General features: G+C 47.6%; 1 protein-coding gene across 1 annotated transcript in view; it reads left to right on the forward strand.

Annotated features, from left to right (window-relative positions):
• Positions 1 to 8,644: 8,644 nt before the first annotated feature.
• Positions 8,645 to 27,174, forward strand: part of CLCN1 (chloride voltage-gated channel 1) — a 56,058-nt gene continuing 37,528 nt past the window's right edge. Inside the window, exons 1-2 of the mRNA XM_038387833.1 lie at positions 8,645 to 8,833; positions 26,667 to 26,820. Coding sequence (XP_038243761.1) covers positions 8,645 to 8,833; positions 26,667 to 26,820 — 343 coding nt within the window. The remainder of the gene's footprint in view (positions 8,834 to 26,666; positions 26,821 to 27,174) is intronic.

Here is a 27,174-nt window from a genome sequence, read left to right on the forward strand (position 1 = left end):
TAAGAAAGAGTGAGAGATATGTAGTTTCCCCCTTCCCCTTAGAGCAGGGGTGGGCAAACTTTTTGGCCCAAGGGCCACATCAGGGAATAGAAATTGTATGGCGGGCCATGAATGGTCACAAAATTGGGGTTGGGGCATGGGAGGTGGTGTGGGCTCTGGGGTGGGGCTGGGGATGAGGACTTTGGGATATAGGAGGGTGCTTTGGGCTGTGACAGAGGGGTTTGGAGGGGGGAGGGGGATCAGGGCTGTGGCAGGGGTGCGGGTGCAGGTTTTGGCTGGGGGTGTAGGCTCTGGGGTGCGGCTGTGGATGAGATATTTGGGGGGCAGGAGGGTGCTCCAGGCTGGAATCCAGGAGTTTGGAGAGCAGGAGGGGTATTGTGTAGGAGTCGGAGCGGGGCCATGCTGGCTTCTGGGAGCTGTGTGGTGCCCAAGCGCCGGAGCAGGGGCTGGCTTAAAATGGCTTGCAGGTCAGATTTGGCCCGCAGGCCATAGTTTGCCCACCACTGCCCTAAAGAATTGTCTTCTACACTTCTGAAAACTGAAATCAAACCAATCACACATCCCTGAAGCCCCACCAGCTGTGGTTCAAAACCTACACATCTTCAGGTTCACTCTGTTGAAGCTGGACAACGAGCAATTCCAGAGTCTGGCATGTACGTCAGATCTACTGCACTGTGCAAAGGATTTTTTTCTGAATTGTGTCTCCTTCCAAGCAGAGAGCATTGGGTGGTGACTCAGTAGAGGTTGTCCTTCAGTCTGAGTTAGTACTGACTCCATTGCTCTACTTGTCTAACCCAACGCTAATGTGTATATAGGATTCATGGTGGATTGTTGTGTTATAAAGATTTGATCAGCATGGGTCTGGAATGGCAGCATTACCCAACTGTGAAAGGTGCTTCATTGATGGCCTTGGAAACTGAAGTATCCCCACAACAGGTACACAGCTGGCAGTATCACAAGCTTGCATATGGGTCTCTAAGGAAACCAGTCTCTAGGGATGAGTCTGCATGCCCCATTCAGTCTATGAGCCATTGCTGAGAATACCTGTAAGGGAACTGATTGAAATGCTGCTGTTTGGAATGTGGATACCTGTCCTACTAGGAAATGGACAAAGACCCACCAAACTCATTTCAAACAGCTCTCTGAGCAGTTGTCAGATGGAAACAATTTTCATTCACTACCGAATTAGACTGAATTTGGACTAGTAACCTAGAGTTGAAAGGTTTCAGAGTAGTAGCCGTGTTAGTCTGTATCTGCAAAAAGAAAAGGAGTACTTGTGGCACCTTAGAGACTAACAAATTTATTTGAACATAAGCTTTCGTGAGCTACAGTTCACTTCATCGGATACATGCAGTGGAAAATACAGTGGGGAGATTTTATATACACAGAGAACAAGAAATAATAGGTGTTACCATACACACTGTAACAAGAGTGATCAGGTAAGGTGAGCCATTCTAGCCACTATGGATGTAGAAGCCCTCTACACCAACATTCCACACAATGATGGACTACAAGCCATCAGGAACAGTATCTCCGATAATGTCACGGCAAACCTGGTGGCTGAACTTTGTGACTTTGTCCTAATCCATAACTATTTCACATTTGGGGACAATATATACCTTCAAATCAGCGGCACTGTTATGGGTACCCGCATGGCCCCACAGTATGCCAACATTTTTATGGCTGACTTAGAACTTCCTCAGCTCTCATCCCCTAATGCCCCTACTCTACTTGCGCTACATTGATGACATATTCATCATCTGGCCCATGGAAAAGAAGCCCTTGAGGAATTCCACCATGATTTCAACAATTTCTATCCCACCATCAACCTCAGCCTGGACCAGTCCACAAAAGAGATCCACTTCCTGGACACTACAGTTCTAATAAGCGATGGTCACATAAACACCATTCTATACCGGAAATCCACTGACCGCTATACTTACCTACATGCCTCCAGCTTTCATCCAGACCACACCACAAAATCCTTTGTCTACAGCCAAGCTCTTCGATACAACCACATTTGCTCCAACCCCTCAGACAGAGACAAACACCTACAAGATCTCTATCAAACGTTCTTACAACTACAGTACCTGCCTGCTGAAGTGAAGAAACAGATTGACAGAGCCAGAAGAGTACCCAGAAGTTACCTACTACAGGACAGGCCCAACAAAGAAAATAACGAACGCCACTAGCCATCACCTTCAGCCCCCAACTAAAACCTCTCCAATGCATCATCAAGGATCTACAACCTATCCTGAAGGAAGACCCATCACTCTCACAGATCTTGGGAGACAGGCCAGTCATTGCTTAGAGACAGTCCCCCAACCTGAAGCAAATACTCACCAGCAACCCACACCACACAACAAAAACACTAACTCAGGAACCTATCCTTCAACAAAGCCATTTGACAACTGTGTCCACATGTCTATTCAGGGGACACAATCATAGGACCTAATCACATCAGCCACACTATCAGAGGCTCATTCACCTGCGCATCTACCAATGTAAAAAATGCCATCATGTGCCATCAATGCCCCTCTGCCATGTACATTGGCCAAACTGGACAGTCTCTATGTAAAAAAATAAATGGACACAAATCAGACATCAAGCATTATAACATTCAAAAACCAGTCGGAGAACACTTCAATCTCTTTGGTCACTCGATTACAGACCTAAAAGTGGCAATTCTTCAACAAAAAAACTTCAAAAACAGACTCCAATGAGAGACTGCTGAATTGGAATTAATTTGCAAACTGGACACAATTAACTTAGGCTTGAATAAAGACTGGGAGTGGATGTGTCATTACACAAAGTAAAACTATTTCCCCATGTTTATTTCCGCCCTCCCCCCCCAAACTGTTCCTCACACGTTCTTGTCAACTGCTAGAAATGGCCCACCTTGATTATCACTACAAAAGTTCTCCCCTCCCCCCTGCTCTCCTGCTGGTAATAGCTAACTTTACCTGATCACTCTTGTTACAGTGTGTATGATAACACCCATTGTTTCATGTTCTCTGTGTATATAAAATCTCCCCACTGTATTTTCCACTGAATGCATCCGATGAAGTGAGCTGTAGCTCACGAAAGCTTATGCTCAAATAAATTTGTTAGTCTCTAAGGTGCTGCAAGTACTCCTTTTCTTTTTGCTAGAGTTGAAAGGCTTTCTAGCCTATCATACAATCCTGAGCCATGTCCTCGCCAAGCCAAATGGCAAGTGTTCATTGCATTCTCCTACCCCCCTTCTTTCATTCCCCTTTTAACCCCCAATTCCATTCTCCTCTCCTTCACCAGTGTCACTAATGTCCTCTTCCTGACTAAAGCAAAGGGCTTTTTGCTATCCTTATCCCTCTGGATCTGCCTGCTGCCTTTGTCAAGCTTTCTCTTCCCATGCTGTTTCCTCTGGGTTTATGTGGTTCTCTACTCTCCTGGTTCTCCTCCTGATTTACTGACCCCTCCTTCGGCATCTCCTTTCTCCTTATCATTTCTTCCCTACTGGTATTTCCCTGGTTTGGGTCCCCAGACTCCCTTTTTTCAACAGTTTCAGCATAACTGCACCTGTATTCCTCTTCCATGGTCCACCAAATGCATCTCCTGGCTCCCAGCTGTCACTTCTCTTGGATGAAGATCCACATCTCACTCCCTCCTGACTGGGGTTTTAAGGCTGCACAGCTACCTGGATTACACAGTAATATCACCAGCAAACCAGATTGCCTAAACAGCCCAACACCTGTGCTTTGCCTTCTCCCCAAGGGCTATGACCAGTGTATTGCCGACAGTTATAAATTACCACACCGTTCCTTCTAAGCAAGTGCATTTACTCTGAATGTAAAAGAATTACAGAGAAAATATTGTAAAACAATAAAGGAACATACACACATGCTAAAAAACTCAGAAGAGGTCACCCCCTCAGTCTTATGGGGCCCCAGTAGGTCAAGTCCTTCCAACCCTTCTGCAAGAATTGAGTCTCCCTTGATCTGATGATCCTGAACATTTGCTGGACCAGAAAGAAGGCCCTGAGTCAGTTTAAACTCAAGATATTTATCCAAAAGTCCTTTCTTTGCCTGTTGATCTCTGGAGAATCTAGTTTTAACTAGTATATATAAGTGGTGCTACATTTGTGGATGTTTCTTCTCATCCTTTCATCACTTCTGGTTTCAGTCCTCAGACTCCCTTTTTTTTCTCCCTTAACATCCTCTCTCCTGCTGACCCCATCTGCTCCCATAGTGCATGTCTAGCTACATAGCTACCATCTCTAGTATATGATTCTTCAAATCTGCTCCACTACCCTCTCTTTTGCTCTGTTCAGTCTGGTGTCTTCACTCAGACATTTCCTCCTGGACATCTTGCTGCCATCTCAGGCTCTCCATAACAGAATGCCTCATCTTTCCACCTCCTGCATTGTCTCCCATCTCTGATAACTCCACTGTCTTTTCAGCCTCATCTTTGACTCATCCCTCATCTCTCCACCTCCTGTCTCTTTCACTGTGTCCAGTCATCCCTCTTTAATACCATTTCATATGTATGAAATATCACACGACCTTTCCTTGCTATGCCCTGCTGAAACCCTTGTCTCTACTCTGACCATGCCTTTCTTTCATTACAGTAACTCTCTTCTCACTTTTCCCCTCCCTCTGCTCGACTCTGTCCAAAGTGGTACTAACATTATCTGATCCAAAGCTCTAATCTCATCACCCACCTCCTTGAACCCTTTCTTGACTTTCTGTCTCATAATGCATCAAATTTAAGCACCTCATCCTCACCACAAGACCCTACATAATCTCACATCCATCAGTGTCTATCGCCTACATCTCCTTTGCTTTCTGTGTTTATATTTATCTTTCTTCCTGTAGTACAGCTCCACTTTAATTTCTTTGTATTCTTCCTCTCGCTTCCTCCACTCCTTCCAGTCCTCTTTCCTTATTTGACTCTGCCTACTTTCAGCTTTGTGCCTTCTGTCATGTTGCCTGTAATTGTGGGATAGTTTCCCCTTTGTTGTCTACCACTCCCTCTCTCCTTCAAATCCCACCTCTTTCTTCCCTCTCACTGATAATCTCCATACATCTTGTCTTTGTATTGTCTGTTTTAGGGTCTGAATGGAGCAAGGAAAGTGCCGTGCTCTATGTGTGTGTAAAGCTCTGTCTACCTTGCTGGCACTGTGTACAAGTTGTTTTGCATAATAGTAACTCTGCCTCCTCAAATTCTTCCCTCATCTCCCTGAAGTTTTAACTCGATATAGGATTCTTCATCACCCTTTGCTCTAAGCTGTTGTGTAGCCTTGCTGAATGGCCCACTAAACAGCTCCAATGTTCCATCTGGGAGGGGGCTGCATCCTAATGGGGGGTCCTGAGATTCTTACACTCAGAGATTGTAAAGCGCTCTAGGGCCTTTTAGAATGAAAGTGCCAGAGAAATGTATGAGATTGTTATTCTCTAATCCCTAGTTTGAACGCAAGGCTCAGAACCTGGTGTTTGATAACTGTATGGGCAGGGCACAGTGGGTAGTATTAGTCCTGCTCCTGGTGACTGATAGCACTGGGATTTGAGGTAATAAATCTCCAGGACAGGGCTGTGAGAGAGGTGCTAGCACCCAAGGTCGGTCTAGATATTGCCCCCTCCTGTCACTCCCCTTGAGTGAGAACCTGGGAGGAGAAGTCTCACTGTTTTCATCATAAAGGTGGCAGGTGGGGAGGGTTTGGGAGGGTGAGTAGGTGGGAGACTAGAAACTATATTACAGCAGGTCTAAACAGGTGACTGCAGCATCCTTAGAGACAGAAGAAGTGAGTGTTGGACTGGAGTGAGAGACTGGGGATCAGAAAAGAACATGGGGCTTGAGAGAGAGCTGGCGAGGGAAGGAGAGAGAGAGATGGCTGACAGGAGGAGACTCCCATCTCACGTGAGTCTTCCCTCCATTTCTGTTCTTTTCTGTTTCATGCTGTTTTAAATAAAGATAGAGTACAGGGCTTTAGTCACAGCCCTGTGCTGAGATGGGGGTTTGCAACCTGAGGGGAGTGCCATGAGCACTGTGCTTTGGAGGAATCCAGAGCTGCAGTCCCAGTGCTGCCAGGCATGCAGAGGGGCCATGCCTGTGAGGGGTTGAGGCATATTAGAACGGGGTGACATTTTTTCAGAGAGTAGAAATTTCACCAAAAATGCATTTTTTCGGGGCTCTGAAATGTTTCATGAATTGGATCAAACTGGACAAAACCCCTGATTTTTTCCAAAAATTCAAAATGTCTCTTTTCAACCATTTTGAGACATTTCATTTTGATTTTTTCATTTCAAACTGGCATTTTGTTTTCAAATTTGGCCAATTAAAAAAAAACTCAAAAGAGGATGAAGAACACCCAAAATGGCCAAATCACAATGAAAATCTGGAGAAAAAAATCATGTCAAATGAATTGAAATGTTTTGGTTGATTCAAAACCAATATTTTCCTTGTTTTTCAATTCAATGGAAAATGATGAAAACATTGATTTCAGTTCAAATCAAACTGGATTTTTCCCCAAATTTTTTAGTTTGGCCCCTGAACCCCAAAATCCATAATTTGCTCTGCTCTGCAGCATATGCCCTCTTGCACAGTCAGCTATCTTGGGTAGATGCTGGAGCAGTAATGAGAAGCCACCCCTGAATTTGTGCCAGTAGTGAAGGCTCCTTGCACCGTCCCCGGGTTTGCACACTTACCCAAAATGAGAAATGTTTACTGGTCCTGGGGTGGGGTCACATGGGTCACTTGCCAAGCACCACAGTACAATGCTGCTGTGTCTTGGGGGAAGGAGAGTGATATGCCAAGCAGTGATGAAACCAGATAGCAAGGAGAAGTTGGGGGGCTGAGGGCAGTAAGAGAGATGGGGGGAGGGTGAGAGACAGAGAAGGATATCACTTCAGTGGATACATGGAAGATGAACTGGGGTGATTCACAGCAGAGGTGGGAGGTTGAGGCAAGAGACACTGACAGGAGTCTGGGCAGTTGTGAGCTGGGTGACCACTTGTAAGAGTCACATAGGGAGAGAAGGGCTGAGAGATGCAGAGGGGGAATCTCTTCTAGGCGATCCTCACCAGGGGATTTTGGGCAGGTCTGAATAGAGGATCTCCCTTTAATGTTCCCACAGAACGAGAGAAGGAAGGATTGGAAAGCTGAAGCAGGAGGTCTCAAACTGGGACTGTGGAATGGAACATTTGGAGACCCCAAGCACTGAGGGACTGTTGTATTGAGCCCATGAAAGGGCCATCTTCCCTGCAAAGTGGTCCCCAGAGTGAAAAGCTGGGTAATCCCTGCTCTTGGGGGGATTGAGTGGGGACTGGGGCAGTCCCTTTATCATGGAGAGAGCGATCAAACCCCAGAAGATACACACAAGGGACTGGGGCCGTTCAGAGAGGCTGACCCTCTTTAGCTTCCACAGGAGGAAGGAAGGGGCTGATAACGGCTCCTGGACAGTTGTGTCTCAGGCATGTGATTTCCTCCTTCCCTGCACGTGATTCCTGCCAAAGAAATATTCCTGGGTTCCTCACTTCATTAATTAATAGCCCATTAAAAGTCATAAGGTCACTGAGAGGCCAATAACAGCATGAAGACCTGCTGCTAGGCCATGTGGAGGAATGTGTTCCCCATTCTTATCACTGGCTGGCAGGCTCAGAGGCCCAGATGAACTGGGTGCTCCCCAGCCTGACTGCAAGCAGAGCTGTGAAATGGAAGGTAGAGAGATGGGGTGAAGGTCCTAGCTGCTCCAGTCCATGGGAACCTTAGCACCAGGACAAATAAATTTCTGAAAGGAGCCAAGACTGAGCACCCACAAAACTCAGTTCAGTTACATTCTTACAGCGAATTAGTCCTTGGGGCAGTCAGCAGGGATGTGGTTAAAGACTAATTATAAGTACCTTCAGGAGGTGCTCCAGGACCCATCTTCCATGTGCTGCTACTCTCACAGCTACTAGGGCCTTGAACACTTATGGGGCTTTGTGCACATTCCCAGCTTGTCCTAGCTGCATGATTCCACACTGGGCCCCATGGTCCCCTTTATCTTTTAATTTTGGTTCCCCAGGCTCTCTTGGGAGCTGGAGAAACATAGGAAAGAGACAACCTACTAATGGGGTACTGTAAATGTGGCACACTCACGACAGGAAAGATGTGCAGGGACAGGGGAGCCATTGGACGGGTACTCCTTCCTTCTCACACTTCCTCCTTCTGTGTCTCTGTACCTCTGGGTGTTTTTCTCACTGTGTAGCTCTTTTTCTCCCTCAGTGGCTTCTTCTCCCCCCTTCCCTCTCCTTCAGGATTCCCCCCTCGCACACACCTGATACTCAATCCTGGCAGAGTTAATGCCTCTCGCTCAGATCAGATGTGGCACTGGGGGGGATCATGTGACAGAGGACAGTTGCTATAAATATAGTTAAACCCTGCAATCACTGCCCCAGATGCCTTTGGGCAGGAAGAGGAGAAAGTAAGAGAGACACAAGGAGGAGGGTGAGGGGGGAAAGAGAGAGAGAGAGAGAGAGAGAGAGAGAGAAAGAGACAGATAAGGAGTAGGAGTACACCACAGGCAGAGGCCATGCTCTGGGCCAGCTGGCTAGGTGATTCAGGGTTGGGCCTAGACCAGCACCATCGTCACAACTGAGAGTGTGTGCTTGTGGGGCAGGGCAGTAGCATCATGGAGAGTTCCGAACGTAAGATGACGGAGCCCAGATCGGACTCAACCCTGTGGGGTGGTGCTCCTCAGTACGTCTATGTCCACTTTGAGAAGTGCACCAGTTATGGAATCCCGTCGGAGGCAGGGTGTGAGGCCAGGGGTACGGGGGATGATCTGCACTATCTGGAGAACTCCCTCAGCCATCCACAGGTAGGCCTGGGCAATGGGGACGTTGGGGCAGCATAGATCTCCGAGGGGTGACATGGGCGGATGAGGCTGAAATGGTTCTGGGGAGTCCTGCTGGAGGTGCTGTGGAGCATGCAGCCCTATCAGAGTGCCCTTCCAAACCTCTCCCTCCCCTTGCTCCTTGGCCCACAGAGCTGGAATTGGCCCTTCCATCAGGCTTCTGTGGTGGCACTTACATTCAGGAACATTGAATAGTGCTGTCCAGGGTTGCTCCCACCTTCAGGGGACACAGAGTACTTAGTGGAGATGGGGAAAGTGGGGTGGGGGGAAGAAAACTGCACCCATAACACATGTATAGTGTGATAAGAGAAATGTAGTCTACCACAATAGCATAGCACTGAGACACCACTTTGATAATATTTAGAGAGATCTGGAGAGAGAGAAAAAGAGAGAGAACACTTATAGGTGTATAGACAAACACACACACCTGATGCCATGATTTATCCCTGTACTAGTGCTGAGCCCAGCACAGGGACCAACAAGAGACAGCTTTCACCATCCCCTCCCTGATCCTGTGGCTTCTGGGGCTGGTTTGACTCCTCGTGCGGATTAAGGTTTATTCAACCCCTAACCCTGCTCTGATTTGCACCCATGCCAACCTCCCTCCCCTTGCCATGCTCATGATCTGCCCCTGGCATGTTCCCTGCACCAGAGGCTCCACCGGGGGCAGATGAGGAGCTGTTTATGCTAGCTCTGTGCCTGACAGAAAGGCCCTGGGGAGGCCCTTACGTCTGTTTTCAGCCACTTTGCTCAGGTTTAGCTGGCGGCAAAGGGGCTTTACAATGACAGTGAACTTAACCCAGTGATTATAGACAGAAAGAGTGAGAGAGTGAAAGACAGAGTGAGAGAGTGCACAGCTGGAAAGTATTTGCAAACATTTGTTTGAATAAAATGCTGCCGGTTTGTTTGGATGTTTTTTCTGGCCTCTGTGACGTTGCACTCCATATGTTTTATGGAAATATGCTTATGAGTGTAAATATGATGTAACTGGAATATGCTTAAGCAAAAGGTCTTTTGTAAGGTATCATTACAAAGTTTATAATCTACTGAGTGTGTTCATCCTATTTGTGTGCATGTAACATTCTCATATCTGAAGCTAGAAATATGAAGTCTAACCTCTCGGTCCTATTGTAATTATGCAAAGTGTGGGCCATTAATGGTGGTTTGGAAGTTTGATGGCTGCCATTGACTTGGACAATTGGTTATAAATGGGTCTGTTTACTTGCAACCTTCCTGGGTACTTGCGGGCCAGCCCTAGAAGAATGAAGAATGAGGTCTCACAGGACATGTAACCATATCACATAATGCTGAAATCCATCTTAAATCTGGTGCTTTTCCATTTAGAAGGTGGGGTGGGGATCCAGAGAGACAAAGAGATCCCACCTTGGGCCAAAGCTATAAAAGGAGATGGAACAGAACAAAGGGGGCTGCCAGTCATGAGAAATTCCCTAGTTACCACCTGAGCTGGAACTAACAAGGGCTGTACTGGAGGAAGGATTGGACCCAGAATAGGAAGGAGTGTAGTCTGTGAAAGAAGCTTACTGGAATATCTCTGAGGGTGAGATTTATCTGTAAACAGTTTCTTAATATATTAGGCTTAAAATTGCATGTTTTGTTTTATTTTGCTTGGTAACTTACTTTGTTCTGTCTGTTATTATTTGAAACCACTTGAATCCTACTTTTTATACTTAATAAAATCACTTTTGTTTATTAATTAACGCAGAGTAAGTGATTAATACCTGGGGGAGCAAACAGCTGTGCATACCTCTCTATCAGTGTTATAGAGGGTGGACAGTTTATGAGTTTACCTTGTATAAGCTTTATACAAAGTAAAATGGATTTATTTGGGGTTTGGATGCCATTGGGGACTAGGTGCTGGAGATAGGTGACCTGCTGAGCAGTTTTTGGTTAAAGTCTGTAGCTCTGGGGGTGTGGACCGGACCTGGGTCTGTGTTGCAGCAAGCTAGTGTGTCTGGCTCAACAAGGCAGGGTTTTGGAGTCCCAAGCCGGCAGGGAAAACGGGCTCAGAGGTAATTCCAGCAGGTCAGGTGACAGTCCCAGGGGGGTCTCTATGACCGAACCCGTCACAGCCTCTTTTTAGTTGTTTTTTATAAATATTTGGATGAGTGATTTTTGTTGGTATCAGAAAGTGAAATCTGGTGAATATTCATGCACAGTTTCCCATCTTGAGAATGCTTTGATTTCTATCCTCCTGTATAGAAAGGTGTCAGCCATTCAGTTGGGGAGCAAGATGCCAGATCATGTGGCTTAGGTGACCAATCACACGGACAAAAATAACAAACTTTCATCAGCAATAACAGCCCCAGCAAAGAGCAAGTGGCTCCTAGACTGAAATATATTCACAAGAACCATTTTCATAGATATTCATAGAATATCAGGGTTGGAAGGGACCTCAGGAGGTCATCTAGTCCAACCCCCTGCTCAAAGCAGGACCAATCCCCAATTTTTGCCCTGGATCCCTAAATGGCCCCCTCAAGGATTGAACTCACAACCCTGTGTTTAGCAGGCCAATGCTCAAGCCACTGAGATATTTGCTGAATAATTTGGAAGAACCAACCAAACTGGAAAAATTGGAAAGTGTCTGCAAACAGAAAAGTAGTCTAAATTTGTGATATATAAATTGTTCTCTTCTAAAGATAGCCTAACAACATACAGAATGAGAGACAGATGGATAAACACATACACATACAATATATAATATATGCATGCTCCATCATCAAAGCACATCCATACAAACACAGGTGCACAAACACACACAACCTCACACACAAGCAGAGCTACCTAGACACACACAAAGCCACATGCCACCCCCATGTCCACCCGCCCTCACATACAAACAAGCACACAGGGTCACAGACACCACAAACAATGACACCACACACCCTACACAAATGCCCTGGTTCCCAGACACTGCATGGAGTTATAAGCAGACACATACCTCAGGTAGTCAAACACATGTTTTTCCCTCAATGTCCTCTACCTGATTGCACATGCATAAACACGCCCTCATGCAAAAAACAGCATGAAGTCACACATGTGCATGCATATACACATACATACCCCCCACATATATATGTGTACATGGTCTCACACATTCTCCTTCAACATCCATACACATGCAGCCACACAGACGTTTGCACATTCATACATTCATGCACAAACATGCCTTGCACACACATCTCTCATGCACATATATTGCATGTGCACAACCCCACAGCATAAATACATATGTGGACACTCACAGCCTCACACACATAACTTGCATAGACATACATGCATGCACATAACCTCTTGTGCATATATGTGAATGCACACAGCCTCCCAACCTCCCACTGACAGAATCTCTCTGTCTCTCTTGCTCTCTGCCACATATACACACAGAGAGACCTTCATGCACGTGCACTGTCTGATGCATACCCACAAAGAATCATCTATACATGAACACTGCTGCACAATGGAGTTTTGGATCATTCTATCTCTACATCAGAAATAAGACTCATTCCCAAAGAAGTTCCAGGTGCTGCAGGGAGTGCAGCAAGCAGGTTGTGAGTCACACTAGAGCAGTCTCCCACTCTGCGTCCCCCACTAGCAGCAGGGAGTTCTCTGAGCAGTAGGTGGGTGAGCATAAGGGGAATTGGAGGTACAGTGATTACCAGGAGATTGCTGTGGGAGATATGGTGGATGAGGCAATGATTTTATGTCCCATCTGTTAAGTCTAGAGACTTATCTTGACATTTAAAATTACACATGAAATGAATATAGTGAGGTCTCAAACATCAAGCCCAAGAGGAACTGTGGCCACATCACGCTGCTAGTTGAAGTAGAACTGCAATAGCAGGGGGCTGCTGGGCAGGACTGAGGGGCATTGGTAGGGCTGTGTGGGGAGCCCAGCACTGCAATAGCAGGGGGCTGCAGGGAAGGACTGAGAGGCATTGGCAGGGCTGTGTGGGCAGCCCAGCACTGGGACAGCAGGGGATGAGGAGGCTGCTGTTAAGGCTAAGGTGAATGGGAAGCAGTTTGTGTTTTGGACTTAGTTATACTGGCAACTGCATGCAGTTGCCCAGGACAAGAATAGCAAATCGGTAAGTCTTGGGAGATCATCACTATGTACATACATTTTACCTGGTGCTCTCTCCAGCCTCCCTTAGACTAACTCAAGGCATGAGGCCTCCCTCACTTCCTTTGGGAATCTCTTCTATGCTCTACTAGATTTCACCATTAAGAAATGTTTTCTTATATCCAGCCTGAAATTTACCATTGCCCAATTTCATTTAATTTACTCTTAGCTTCTTCTCCCTCCTCGGTGTTTACACCCTTCAGATATTTGGAGACTGTTATCACGTTCCCTCTTAGTCATCATTTAGCTGAGCTAGACATACTTAGCCCCTTTAATCTTTCCTTTCAGGTCCATCCCTCTAGCTGCTTGTCAGGATCCTCTGCAATTTTCCTGGGTTTTTCTGGTACTGTGGTTGCTCCCTGTGCTGAAAAAGTGAAGTCACTGTACAAGTTCCATCAAGAGAGGGACTGTCTCTCACACACCTACCCCACCCCCAGTCAATGACAGGAAACCTGTTGTGCGATTTTTTTAGTTATACATCTCTTCTCCTCTGACAGAATGGGGAGTTCCTGGCATATCCTAGTTTTCCTAAGTACTAGGAATGCCAGATGCTCTAATTTTCAAGGCTCTGTCCTACTCTTTCCTCCTACCCCTCCCTCCTTATGATCTCAGACAATTCCAGAGGTCTATAGAAGCACCTAGAAGCCTGGATATTTGGACTGCCATCAGAACTGGACATTTAATGTGATTTTTGGTATCCCCTGCTTCCAATTGGGCAGGACCTGCTATATGAATGGCCTTTCACTTGGGCTATTGCAACCCTTCCAGTGGATCTAGTCTAACCAGCCTGAATCAACAAATTTTTCTTCTGGCCTCTTCTAGTTCAGATTCCTCTTTCTTGTGAGACTCTTCTTCAACCCCAACAAACAAACACTCACACACAAGCTCCATACAGACTTTAACCTGTCTTCACTGGACAGACCTTTCTTCCAAATCCTTTCCTTGCCCCCTGGGACTAACTCATTTTCCTCCAAGTCCTGACTCTTTCATCCTCCTGTCAAATGAGGCTGCCCGGGCAAGTGCAGCAGGAGGCTGACTGGCTGGCAGCAGCACTCAGCTGGGTGGTCCCCTGGAGTTTCTGCTTTCAGGCCTCTTTAGACCCAAGAATCATGGCTGGACCCTGGTGGAAAGGTACGTGTAAGTGGAGTCTAAGCAGTCTTTTTTGAGCATCATACATGGCTCAGATTCCAGTTCATAGCTTGGATGCTGTTTATTTGACCTGAACCAATGACAGTCCATCCCTGGTCCATGTGTGATAATGGAGCAAACAATAGGTGAGGTGATCCAGATACACTCAAATGCAGTGGCCAGCTGAAATCCACATCACAAATGAGAGATGGTGCATGGTCTGGCAGCCAGGGCAGGTAACTGGGAGTCAGAACTCCTGGGTTGTATTTGTGATGCTGACACTTATTTGCCATGTGAGCAAGTCCCTTTTCTACCTGATGCCTCAGTTTCTTTCTTCATAACATGGGCATAATAATATCGACCTACCTCGCCTCAGGAGGCTGTTAGGCTTAATGTCTTCTGTGCTTTGAGATCCTTGGATGGAAATGTCTGACCAGGGAAGCAGTTAGTAACTAAATGAAACTGACCCTCTCTTTCCCAGACCTGCCTGCAGAGAGCTCTGAGCTCCTCTGCCCAGCACGTTTAGGTTTCCTGGTATGGGCAACTGTCCTTGTGACCACCAGCTGGGGTCTGGAAGAACAAAAAGGAGGAAGAGATCTTCTTATGTAACTCAGTGTGGGTATCTCCTGCTCGTGTTAATGGCGGGGGAGATAGATTTATCCTAAAGACTGGCATTAAGAATGAAATCCCTTGTTCTAACTCTTTGTGCCTTTTTTTCCCTTGCCCAGAGACTTGGCTCCATCTCAGTGTACAGACTGCCTCTGCCTCCCGAAAGTGCCCAACCTGGCCCCACCACTGCAGATTTCCTTCACTCAGTTCCCAACTCCCTTCCTATAATGCTGAGTCCTCCAGTTACACAACATCCCCACTACAGAAATGATCTAACACCCTCCAAGTACTCAAGATACATACTAACCCCTTCAGCTTCTACTCCTTGCCCACTAGTTCCCTCCTTATCCCTGGATGGCCTACAGTAGCCTTGCAGCAGGCAAGGTGCATTTCTGGGGTGGAGGAGGGATAAGGAGCATTTCCAACAACAGGGTAGTTAGCTGAGGAGCATGCCCAGCAGGTGGTATGGGACCATACAGTGTGCAGGGGGAACTGGCCAGTCTTTGACAGACAGAAAAACACCTTGGAAAAGCAGTGACTGAGTGAGGGGAGCGTGATAACTGCTTACATGTATCTCCAGAGTGTAAACACCAAAGACTCTAGAGAGGGATTGTTCAGGCTGGTACAAGTGGAGATAGCTAAACTTCAGCAAATGGGGGGCATTTTGGGCTGGTTAGAATCCCCAAGGGATGTGATGGCAGCCCCATCTCCTGCGGCACTTACAAATGAGTCTGGACAAACCCTCATGTATGGGGCTCAGGGTAACTCATGATGCTTTATGTCTCTCTCTTTTATATCCTGTGATTCTCCTGCTGAAGTGTCTGGTTCTGCTGTTCCAAGCAGGGCCCATCCCCCTCCTGGCACTCAGAAAATCTTAAAGGACTCTTGTGTGTGGGGGCTGGAGAGGGGGAGGAGGGCTACATTCTGAGAGATGTGAAGTGCCAAGACCTCAGGACATGCCACCAGCAGGGGAACAGGAGCTTCAGTGAGCCCTCAGGCCAACATTGGGTCATTGAAGGGCATGTGATGAGGAGCTGCCTATTCTCAGCTTCTCAAACAAATCACTCCCCACCTACTTGCTGAGCCCAGAAGGAGGGAGGGCAGCTACTCCCTCTGGAGCCTGATACCCTACAAGAGAGCACAGCCAGGATACCTGGAGTTTCCATGTAACCCCGGACCTTCTAAGAGTACCTAGTCTCTGAAGACATTAAAGGGTGGGGAAGTCATACTGTTCTGAGCTGGTCAGTCTCCCTCAGCTCAGGTGTGTCCCTGCCTAGAGATCTCTCCATCTCCCTCCTGCTCTCGCTCTTTCTCTCTGTGAGGTGGCATGGCTGCCAAGTTTGGTGCAGCTCCATATGGGACATTTTATGCAAATTATTTAATGACCTAATTTGCATATTTTAATTAATTTGCACATAGCCTTATACTTTCAAGCAGTGATGGAGACAGGGTGTGGAGCCACATAGAAGTAGGCATCTCTGGCGGAGGAGGTGTGGAGGTGTGTGGGTGCTGGGTAGTGGTCTGGGTGCTGGAGAGTAGTAGGTTGGGTGGGTGCTGTTTCTGAGGCCTGGGGTAGCTATGTGCTCAGAGCAGGAGTGGCTGAGGCCAGCACTAGGTCTGCCTCACATGTCTCTGCTGATTCTGCCTGTTGTTCCCTCCCCACTGGAATCCAGCACAGGTAGCTGCGAGAGTGTCTGCCACGCTGCCTGCAGGGCAGTACCATAGCCACCCACCCTGACAGGAAGAGAAGTTGGAGGCAATTCTTGCAGCCATCTAGATGTGTGGGATTCCAGCTGGCTGCAGGCAGGTGTGACAGGGATGCCTAATGCATGAGACAGCCCTGAGGGTATCACCGTACTGTGAGCTGCACCAGCCCCCTCTGTGTGTTCCCTAGAGATTCCCCAAATGGTATCTCTCAGCCCATCTTTCTCTTTGGCTGAAGAGAGCTGGAGATACTTGTGGTTGCATCTGGTACCCAAAGAAGGGGGTCTCAGAGGAGATTGAGGGCTGGTTGGCAGGTGGTGGAAGAAAGACTGAAATACTGAGCAAACCCCTATACCCTGCCACCTTCAGACAAATTTTTAAAAATGCCATTTATAAAATGCACATTCAAGCAGGTAGAGTTGGCTTTAGGCACCTGCAATGTCTACAGCAAAGGGTGGAGCTTCCACCTATCCCCAAATTCCCAGGACACCCACAGGGTTTATGAGTTCTCTGTGGGATAACTAAAGTGGTAAGATAATTTCAAGAGTCCCATGCACACCCACAACTGCTGCAGCCTCCACTCCCTGGGGAGAATGCTGCGGCCTCATGGCATCACAATGCAACAGTGAATGAAAGCTCCACTGCAACTCATGGGATTTCATGTCAATATCTGAGGGCATCTGTGTAAGTGGGGGAATGGTCCTGCTATTATAGGGAACTTTCCTGGCTTATCCACTACCCTGGTGAAGTGGGCTAGAGAAAGGATCTGAGTTCTCACTCCCACTTCCTTTACCCAGAGGCCTGCCCAACCTCAAGAGCTCCCCTTCCACTCTCCTGTGTGGCAGAGTTCTCGTAACCCCAACAAGGCTGGGCCTAGGATTCCTGGGGGGCTTGACCCCCAACCTTGTTGTGGTCACTTAGGGCAGGGGCTAGAGTATCGCGACTCCCAGGTGCTCTCTCTGCACTGGATACTTCCCTGACCCACTGATCATTTCATACAGTTCAAAGTAAATACAATTTATTAAACAGCAATCCATTAAAAAAAATAAGGAAAAAATGGGAAAGGTTAAAGGAAAACACATACCCTGCTCTGTGGCACGGGGATATCACAACCAGCGTCTCTGGAATGTAAGGGAAGTTCACAGTCTGTTCCTCACAAATCCCAGGGCTCCTTCTCAGGCCCTGGCTGTGCTGCAGGGATGCTGCGGGTCGGACACTTGCTGTGGCAGTAGCCACACGCTCTCAGGCTCTAGGTGGCAGGACCTTTCTTCCCAGGGTCACCCTGCCCCGTCGAGGTTACGATCCCCCTCCAAGTCTGGCCTGCATGGCGTCTTGGGTGGGGGGTCTTCCTGCACTGGGACTGCTGCCCAGGGTCCCCCTCGCTCTCCCCAGCTGCTCACTGCACCTGGCTCCGGATTGGTCCAGCCCCAGCTCCACTCTGCCTCAGCACTGCTGCTGCTGCTGCTCTGCCTTCAGCTCCCTGGGCTGCTTCTCTGGCCCCTCTGGTTCTGGTTGCTGCCGCTCTGCTCCCAGCACAGGTCTGCTGTGTGGGCTGCTTCTGTCACTCTGCTCCCAGCACTGACCTGCTTCCTGGGCTGCTTTTCTGACCCCTCTGGATCTGACACAGCTCTGCTCCCAAGCTCAGTTTGGGCCCAGGCTTTCTCCTTAGCTCAGCCCCACTCTGTCTGACCCAGGCAATTCCAGCTCATACGGATGATGGGACCCCACTGGCCTCCTGACTCCCTGATTAGCCTGCCGGCCCTGTCAATTAGGCTGACCTGGAGCATTGGCCTCTCCCCATTGTTCATGGGAACTCTCAGTCTCAGGGTCCTGATTTCCCATCGACCCTTCCCCTTTCTTTTGGTACTAGGAGCCAGCCAACCAAAACACCCTCTGTGACTTTGTGAGTGTAGTATAATATTTCATTGAAAGGTGAGATAAGGCCAGAAAGAGTTAATTAACTCACAGACTGACCTGACCCATAGCCAAACTTTAAAGACTGGTTAGGAAGATATGTAAACGAATACAGCTTTAAAATGTAAGCCTGCATTATTAGAGATAGAAGGGTAGATGTGTGCTCAGGTCTTGTGATGTAAGCAAACAAGCCTTGTCTATTGCTATAGCTTTGATTTAAAGATCAAAAAAGGAATATTAACATTTATGAAGACACTTGAGTGAAATAGTATTGTTGTCTATATGTCTCTTTGAAGGTTATGGTAACCTGTATCTGAACTGTTTAATGGATAAATTACCCTGTGCTAATTGCCATGATGTTTAGGAGAAGGAAAGTTAAGCCTATTGTTTTCTCAGGCCAAAAGGCTGTTGGAAATCTATAAAAACCTTGGGACATGATCCTTCTTCATCTTAGATCTGCTTTGGGTTTCAAGAGGGGGAACCTTAAGCCATATGAATTGAGATCCCCAGTCACTGACTGGAGTCGCCCTGAATATGGACATTGGACTATAACCTATGGACTATTTGTAAAAGGATTTCTGGCAACTACAAGCTCATCTCTGCTATGTATCTGAACCTTAAGAATTGAATTCAAGTCTGTATGGAGATTGATCTTTTAACCAACACTCTCTCTCTTTTCTTTTTTTAATTAATTTTAGTTTACTTAACAAAAATTGACTATAGTGTGTATTTTGGGTAAGATCTAAGTTATAACTGTACCTGGGTCTGGGGCCTGATCCTTTGGGTTTGGGAAAACCTATTCTTTTATATGATGAAATAAGATTTTCAGAATTCATAGAATATCAGGGTTGGAAGGGACCTCAGGAGGTCATCTAGTCCAACCCCCTGCTGAAAAGACAATCTCTAATTTTTGCCCCAGATCCCTAAATGGCCCCCTCAAGGATTGAACTCACAACCCTGGGTTTAGCAGGCCAATCTTCAAACCACTGAGCTATCCTTTCCTCCACAATTCATCATCATATGGTTGATGTGTGGCTAGATAGAGGCCTGAGGCTTGGTACTTTAAGGGAACTGCATTGTTTGAACTTCTGAGTAACCAGTGAGGTACAGTAATTCCTCACTTAACATTGTAGTTATGTTCCTGAAAAATGCAACTTTAAGTGAAACGATGTTAAAAGAATCCAATTTTCCCATAAGATTTAATGTAAATGCGGGGGGTTAGGTTCCAAGGAAAAATGTTTTGGGCAGACAAAAGGCATTATATACTGTACAGTACTGTACTGTACTGTGGTTGGGAAGTGCCCCAGCTTACCCCACACAGGCACAGACCACTGCAGGCAAGGATGCTAGGAAGCACCTTCACAGCAGCAGTGGCAGCTTACCCGGAGAAGAACAGGCATCGACTTTGCCAGGGGATCCTCCAGACCTGCCTCTTCCTGTCCCCGCTACACTCCAGGCCCTCCTCTTCCCACCCCCACTCCACCTCTTCTCCGGAGCACACTGCATCCCCGCTCCTTTCCCCCCTCCCCAAAAGTCCTAAGCGCCATCAAACAGCTGCTTTCTGGGAGGGAGGGGGAGGAGCAGAGATGCGGCATTTGAAACAACGTTAAGCGGGAGGACGTTAAGTGAGGAGTTATTGTACTATAGAAGCTGTTTTGTGTTGGCTTGGTATATCTAAATATTGGAATATCCGCCAGGTTTTGGGGTTTGTCTGCCCCGTTCTGTTTGCAGTTCACCCTAATTGAGTGACCTCAGCTGGCTCCCACGGGCAGCATCATTACAACAGTCCCCTTACATCTGCACCAGTTCCAGGGAATGTCTGTAACCAGAAGAAATTTCACATTTGATTATACCGTACTGTACATCTCTATATATTTGCTGGCTTATTTGAGTTACCCACACCACTCTATGCAACACCTGGCCTTTTCAGAAGGTCTCTCCTCCAACTATTACCTGGCATAGTCCAGTTCAGTTTATGGGGTTTGTAGAAGTAATAGCACCTGAAAGGGGGATGGGTGCAGACCATGCACTTAGATTAAAATATAGAGGGCTAAATTCAGTCCTAGTGTAAGTGTGTGCTCCTCCAGTGAAACCAACTTCTTTGCATGAGATCTGAATTTGGCCCATCTTTTCTAATAGGGGAAGCAGGGTCACACTAGTCAGCCCCGTGAGGTGGAGTGGATCCACAGCTGGGACATAGGGACAAGGTGAGCAAGGTGAGCAGGAGTGGGAACACTAAAGACTTTTGACAGGGGAGTCAGGCCTTCCTGGAGAGGGATCTGAGGATGTTTACACCGTATTATTACTATTATTAAGCTCAAAACAATACCCCCATGGGCTTTACAGAATGAGACAATGCTCTTCTGATACCTGGTGCCTCGTCTTGCCGAGACAACACATGGGGGGGCATGCAGGGTCACATGCCCACCCCCACCTCCCAAGATTTCTGCCAGGGTTCACACCACAATATGGCCAGCAGCAACCTTTTGGCCCTGAGCAGGAGGGAAGGGACAGGACGAACTTTCAGATGCAGCAGGGGAGGAGGGGAGGAAGGGATGACCTGGCCATGTCTTTGCAGAGTTCATTTCTTTTTCTTCTCCCCTCGTGCCTCCTACTTCCAGCTGGAAGCAGCTTGTCCCTTCCTGCCTGCACATTGTTATTTTTTTTATTTTGTATTTATTTTACTTTTTTACAAGAGGAATAAAAACTTTTATTTGAAAATAGTCCCCCCATATTTCATATTTCTGCCAAGAAGAGCTCTATAAAAATAATTTTCTAAAGAGAAAATCTGAATAATCACAAGAAGAACAACGTTAACCCTCCCCAACAGCAGCAGGGTCAGGCAGCTAATACTTCCAGGCTGCTGCTTGGCACTGACATAACCCAGCCGCCTCCTGTCCCCCGGCTCCAGCATGGGCAGGAAGGGGTTAAGTTCTAAGGACATATTGTGCACCAGGGCCCAGGGAACCTGACTTCAGGGCCTTCAGTGAATCAGCCAGAGAGGTGGCTCTGCAGGGGAAGATACCTTCTGGACAGAGCAGGCCCCCAGTCCTGGGGGCAGGACTCGGGGGGGGGGCAGGTGAAGAGGGTGATAAGCCCCTGCCTCGGGGGCTGCTGTGGAGCCTGCAAGTTTGGGGCAGGAATAAGCTGGAAATTGCTTCCCCCCGCAACTCCAGAGCTTAGCTGAGGGGTGGAGAGGTTTCCCATGCCAGTGCTGTGCGGGTCTTTGGCACACGTAGGGCTTGGCTCCTCTTGACCAGTGACCGGGCCGGAGGGTCTTGAGCTTTCCCAGGGTGCTGGCCCAGCCAGAGGCAGTGGGGAAAGGAAGGAGCCTGACAGCCAGACTGTGATGAGCTGAGAGCTCCGACGATGGGCTGGTTCTCTGCACAGTGCTGGGAGCAGGATGTGCCCCACCTGGGGCAATATGGAGGAGCAGTGGGGCTTAGGAGGCAAAGGGACAAAGCAGGGAGAGGACAGTGAGAGGGGGAGTCCATAAAGGTGACACGTAACTGGCTGCCACCTGGTGCCTGCCTGCACTCACCAACCACCACAGCTTGCAATGCACAGCCAGTGCCAGCCAGAAATGGGATGCGGGACGGGTCTTGAGGGCCAAAAGCCAGGACGCAGCAGGGGCTGTGCTGACAGACCAGAAGGGGGAGCGGCTGGCCCCGCGCGCTGCATCTTTGCTCCGTCACCAGCCTTGCACACGCACCCCCATCGTCAGTCACTGTACCCCCTCCCCACTCCCTACTGGTGGGCTTGTGACTGACGAGCAGGGATCTGGCCAGCAGCAGGACCTGCCAGTACTGATGCGGGGTAGGGGGAGACAGAAAATATGGGAAAATATACCCATTTTAAAGAAAAAGTCAGGACACCTGCAGGGGGGCTTAAATATGGGACTATCCCTTTAAAAACGGGACATCTGGTCACCCTAGTGATTCCCAGCTTGAGTAGACATTCCTGCAACAGCTCTGATCGAGCAAGTGCACTGAGAATAGAAGTAGCCATGGTGGTGCAAACAGCAAGCCGCCACAAGTATGATCCCATCCAAGATGCAAGGCACATACTCTGGGCAGCTAGCCCCTCCCACCACTGCAGCTGCACTTCTATTTTTAGCACCCTAGCTCAGTCTGAGCTAGTGCAAGTATGTCTACTTAAGCTGCTAATTACACCTTCCAGCTCAAAGTGTAAACATAGCCTTAGTATTTACCATCTCAATGATTCCAGATCAACTGTACTCCATTTACAAGTAAAAAAGTTTTCTTTTTAAAAGCAGCACCAGAACATCCCTTTGAGATGTGAGGGTCAAGCTGGGGTCTTTCCATCCTGCACAACATCAACATAATTAGGATCTCTGTGACACCTGTGCCTTTTGGGAGGTGGTGGGGAGCAGTTTACAGGCACAAATAAGACTACACTTTGAAGACAATGCGGTTGCACAGGTGTCAGTGAGGACATAATTTGTGTAGCAGAACCTTTATTATGGTTTATGAAGAGGGAAGGAGCCCAGCTTGACTCTCAAATACCAGGCTGAATGTGCAAAGTTGGCAGCAGGTGAAAATGTTTTTTACTAGTAAACTGCATACGTTTGATCTGAGAAATGATAAACACGTAGCCCTATCATGGCATTTATATGGACATGCTTTTTAAAGCCCTGAGGTAAGTGGGGAAGTGGGATACTGGGAGGAAGCATGAGCAGGAGAGCGTGAGAAGGAAGGGCTCCTGCCTCATACTGAGAAAGAGGGACGATAAGCAAGTTATCTCAAGTGCCTATACACAAATGCTAGAAGCCTGGGAAACAAGCATGGAGAACTGGAAGTCCTGGCACAGTCAAGGAATTATGATGTGATTGGAATAACAGAGACTTGGTGGGATAACTCACATGATTGGAGTACTGTCATGGATGGATATAAACTGTTCAGAAAGGACAGGCAGGGCAGAAAAGGTGGGGGAGTTGCATTGTATGTAAGAGAGCAGTATGACTGCTCAGAGCTCCGGTATGAAACTGCAGAAAAACCTGAAAGTCTCTGGATTAAGTTTAGAAGTGTGAGCAACAAGGGTGATGTCGTTGTGGGAGTCTGCTATAGACCACCGGACCGGGGGGATGAGGTGGATGAGACTTTCGTCCGGCAACTAACAGAACTTACTAGATCACAAGCCCTGGTTCTCATGGGAGACTTCAATCATCCTGATATCTGCTGGGAGAGCAATACAGCAGTTCACAGAAAATCTAGGAAGTTTTTGAAAAGTGTAGGGGACAATTTCCTGGTGCAAATGCTGGAGGAACCAATGAAGGGCAGAACTCTTCTTGATATGCTGCTCAGAAACGGGGAAGAATTAGTAGGGGGAGCAAAAGTGGATGGGAACCTGGGAGGCAGTGACCATGAGATGGTCAGGATCCTGACACAAGGAAGAAAGGAGAGGAGCAGAATACAGACCCTGGACTTCAGAAAAGCAGACTTTGACTCCCTCAGGGAGTCCCCTGGGAGAATAACATGAGGGGGAAAGGAGTCCAGGAGAGCTGGCTGTATTTTAAAGAATTGTTATTGAGGTTACAGGGACAAACCATCCCAATGTGTAGAAAGAATAGCAAATATGACAGACGACCAGCTTGGCTTAACAGTGAAATTCTTGCTGATCTTAAACACAAAAAAGAAGCTTACAAGAAGTGGAAGATTGGACAAATGACCAGGGAGGACTACAAAAATATTGCTCAGGCATGCAGGAGTGAAATCAGGAAGACCAAATCACACTTGGAGTTGCAGCTAGCAAGGGATGTTAAGAGGAACAAGAAGGGTGTCTACAGGTATGTTAGCAACAAGAAGAAGGTCAGGGAAAGTGTGGGCCCCCTACTGAATGGGGGAGGCAAACTAGTGACAGAGGATGTGGAAAAAGCTAATGTACTCAATGCTTTTTTTGCCTCTGTCTTCACGAACAAGGTCAGCTCCCAGACTACTGCACAGGGCAGCACAGAATGGGGAGGAGGTGACCAACCCTCTGTGGAGAAAGAAGTGGTTCGGGACTATTTAGAAAAGCTGGACGAGCACAAGTCCATGGGGCTGGATGCCTGCATCCGAGAGTGCTAAAGGAGATGATGGATGTGACTGCAGAGCCATTGGCCATTATCTTTGAAAACTCATGGTGATCGGGGGAGGTCCCAGAAGACTGGAAAAAGGCTAATGTAGTGTCCATCTTGAAAAAAGGGAAGAAGGACAATCTAGGGAACTTACAGGCCAGTCAGCCTCACCTCAGTCCCTGGAAAAATCATGGAGCAGGTCCTCAAGGAATCAATTCTGAAGCACTTAGAGGAGAGGAAAGTGATCAGGAACAGTCAGCATGGATTCACCAAGGGCAAGTCATGCCTGACTAATCTTCTATGATGAGATAACTGGCTCTGTGGATGAGGGGAAAGCAGTGGACGTGTTATTCCTTGACTTCAGCAAAGCTTTTGACATGGTCTCCCACAGTATTCTTGCCAGCAAGTTAAAGAAGTATGGGCTGGATGAATGGACTATAAGGTGGATAGAAAGCTGGCTAGATTGTTGGGCTCAATGGGTAGTGATCAATGGCTCCATGTCTAGTTGGCAGCTGGTATCAAGCGGAGTTCCCCAAGGATCGGTCCTAGGGCCGGTTTTGTTCAATATCTTCATTAATGATCTGGAGGATGGCATGGATTGCACCCTCAGCAAGTTTGCAGATGACGCTAAACTGAGAGGAGAGGTAGATACGCTGGAGGGTAGGGATAGGATACAGAGGGCCCTACACAAATTAGAGGATTGGGCCAAAAGACATCTGATGAGGTTCAACAAGGACAAGTGCAGAGTCCTGCACTTAGGACGAAAGAATCCCATGCACCGCTACAGACTAGGGACCGAATGGCTAGGCAGCAGTTCTGCAGAAACGGACCTAGGGGTTACAGTGGACAAGAAGCTAGATATGAGTCAACAGTGTGCCCTTGTTGCCAAGAAGGCCAATGACATTTTGGGTTGTATAAGTAGGGGCATTGCCAGCAGATCGAGGGACGTGATTGTTCCCCTCTATTTGACATTGGTGAAGCCTCATCTGGAGTACTGTGTCCAGTTTTGGGCCCCACACTACAAGAAGGATGTGAAAAAATTGGAAAGCGTTCAGCAGAGGGCAACAAAAATTATTAGGGGACTGGAACACATGACTTATTAGGAGAGGCTGAGGGACCTGGGATTATTTAGTCTGCAGAAAAGAAGAATGAGGGGTGATTTGATAGCTGCTTTCACCTACCTGTGAAAGGGGGGTTCCAAAGAGGATGGATCTAGACTGTTCTCAGTGGTACCAGATGACAGAATGAGTAGTAATGGTCTCAAGTTGCAGTGAGGGAGGTTTAGGTTGGATATTAGGAAAAAGGTTTTTAATAGGAGGGTAGTGAAGCACTGGAATGTGTTACCTTGGGAGGCGGTGGAATCTCCTTCCTTTGAGGTTTTTAAGGTCAGACTTGACAAAGCCCTGGATGGGATGATTTAGTTGAGGATTGGTCCTGCTTTGAGCAGGGGGTTGGACTAGATGACCTTCTGAAGTCCCTTCCAACCCTGATATTCTATGATTCTATGAAAGCAAGGCCGTATTTTAAACCATAGTAGGGAAAATGCAGCTTTAATACTACAGTTAAGTCCAGGCAATGGAGAAAGATGGTTTTTCACCACTGAGAGATTCAAGCTGAGCTCTATCACTGGTGGATTAACGATCACAAAATCAATTCTGGCACAATGTGGAGGGAGGATGGGACAGTCAGCAAAAGCCCCATTCTGCCCTAAATGAGCCTGTTGGTCCTTACTAGGAATGGAAGTCTGGGAGTCTGTAGCCCTGGAGTAGGCTGTGGATGGTGGCCTGGCCCCAGCAATATGGTGACAGGAGCCAGACATGTTTGAGGGAAGATCAGTCACATGGAGTATGTAATATTCATGCCACCCCCAATCCCAGACCACGCTTGTTGTGGAGAAGAGCTGCTCACAGAGATCACACCCAGTCGTAAGTGGCTGGAGATGATGGCGAGAGATTGTAGGCAGGGAACAATGGATGGGCTACTGTGGGTGTGAACTTGTTTCTTCCCAATAGGTAAGGACCAGCAGAGGAGAAGGACAATGAGACAAACTCTGTCTGTCTGGGTCTTCCTGTGTTTCTGTCTTCTCTGTTTGGGTTTGCTTGGGTTTGTGCATCTGACTGTCCGTGGTACTCTCTGTCATCTGTGGAGCTGTCTCTTTGTCTCTGTCTGTGAATTGGGATATTAACCTTGCTTTTTCCTCTCATCTTTCCCTCTTCCGGCTCCTCTAGCTCTATAGGCAGTACACAGACCAGCTCTCTGACTTTGCACAGAAGGAAGCGACAAAACTACTGGGTAAGAAAGAGACCCAAGGGAACAGCCAGAGCCCCCAGAAATGGGACAGCCAGACAGAGGTCAAAGAGGAGCGGTACTCCAAATGCCAAGGTAGGACCACTCAGCCACACTGGACGGACAGGCTCACTTTATTACCAAAAGATGGACAGTTCAAGCTGGAGGTGCAGAGGGATGGAATTCAAGTGGGGCAAAGGGGGGACAAGTGAGCCTTGTTCCAGGAGAAGGAGGAAGAAGTCCCACTGGGTGGAAGAGGAGACGCTAGCAGAGGCTAAATTTCCTTTCCCATCTGCCCCCCAGGAATATGTGTGACAGCAAGGGATAGTTTTTCTCAGAGCAGTCTCTCCTTCCATCACACAGTAGGTTACAGATCTCCTGTAGGGGGAGATCTGTAGAAAGAGGCCTTTCTCACACTTGTGGGATCATTTGAGGAGATCTCTCCTTCTG

The sequence above is a fragment of the Dermochelys coriacea genome, chromosome 1, assembly GCF_009764565.3.
Source record: "Dermochelys coriacea isolate rDerCor1 chromosome 1, rDerCor1.pri.v4, whole genome shotgun sequence".
Taxonomy (NCBI): domain Eukaryota; kingdom Metazoa; phylum Chordata; order Testudines; family Dermochelyidae; genus Dermochelys; species Dermochelys coriacea.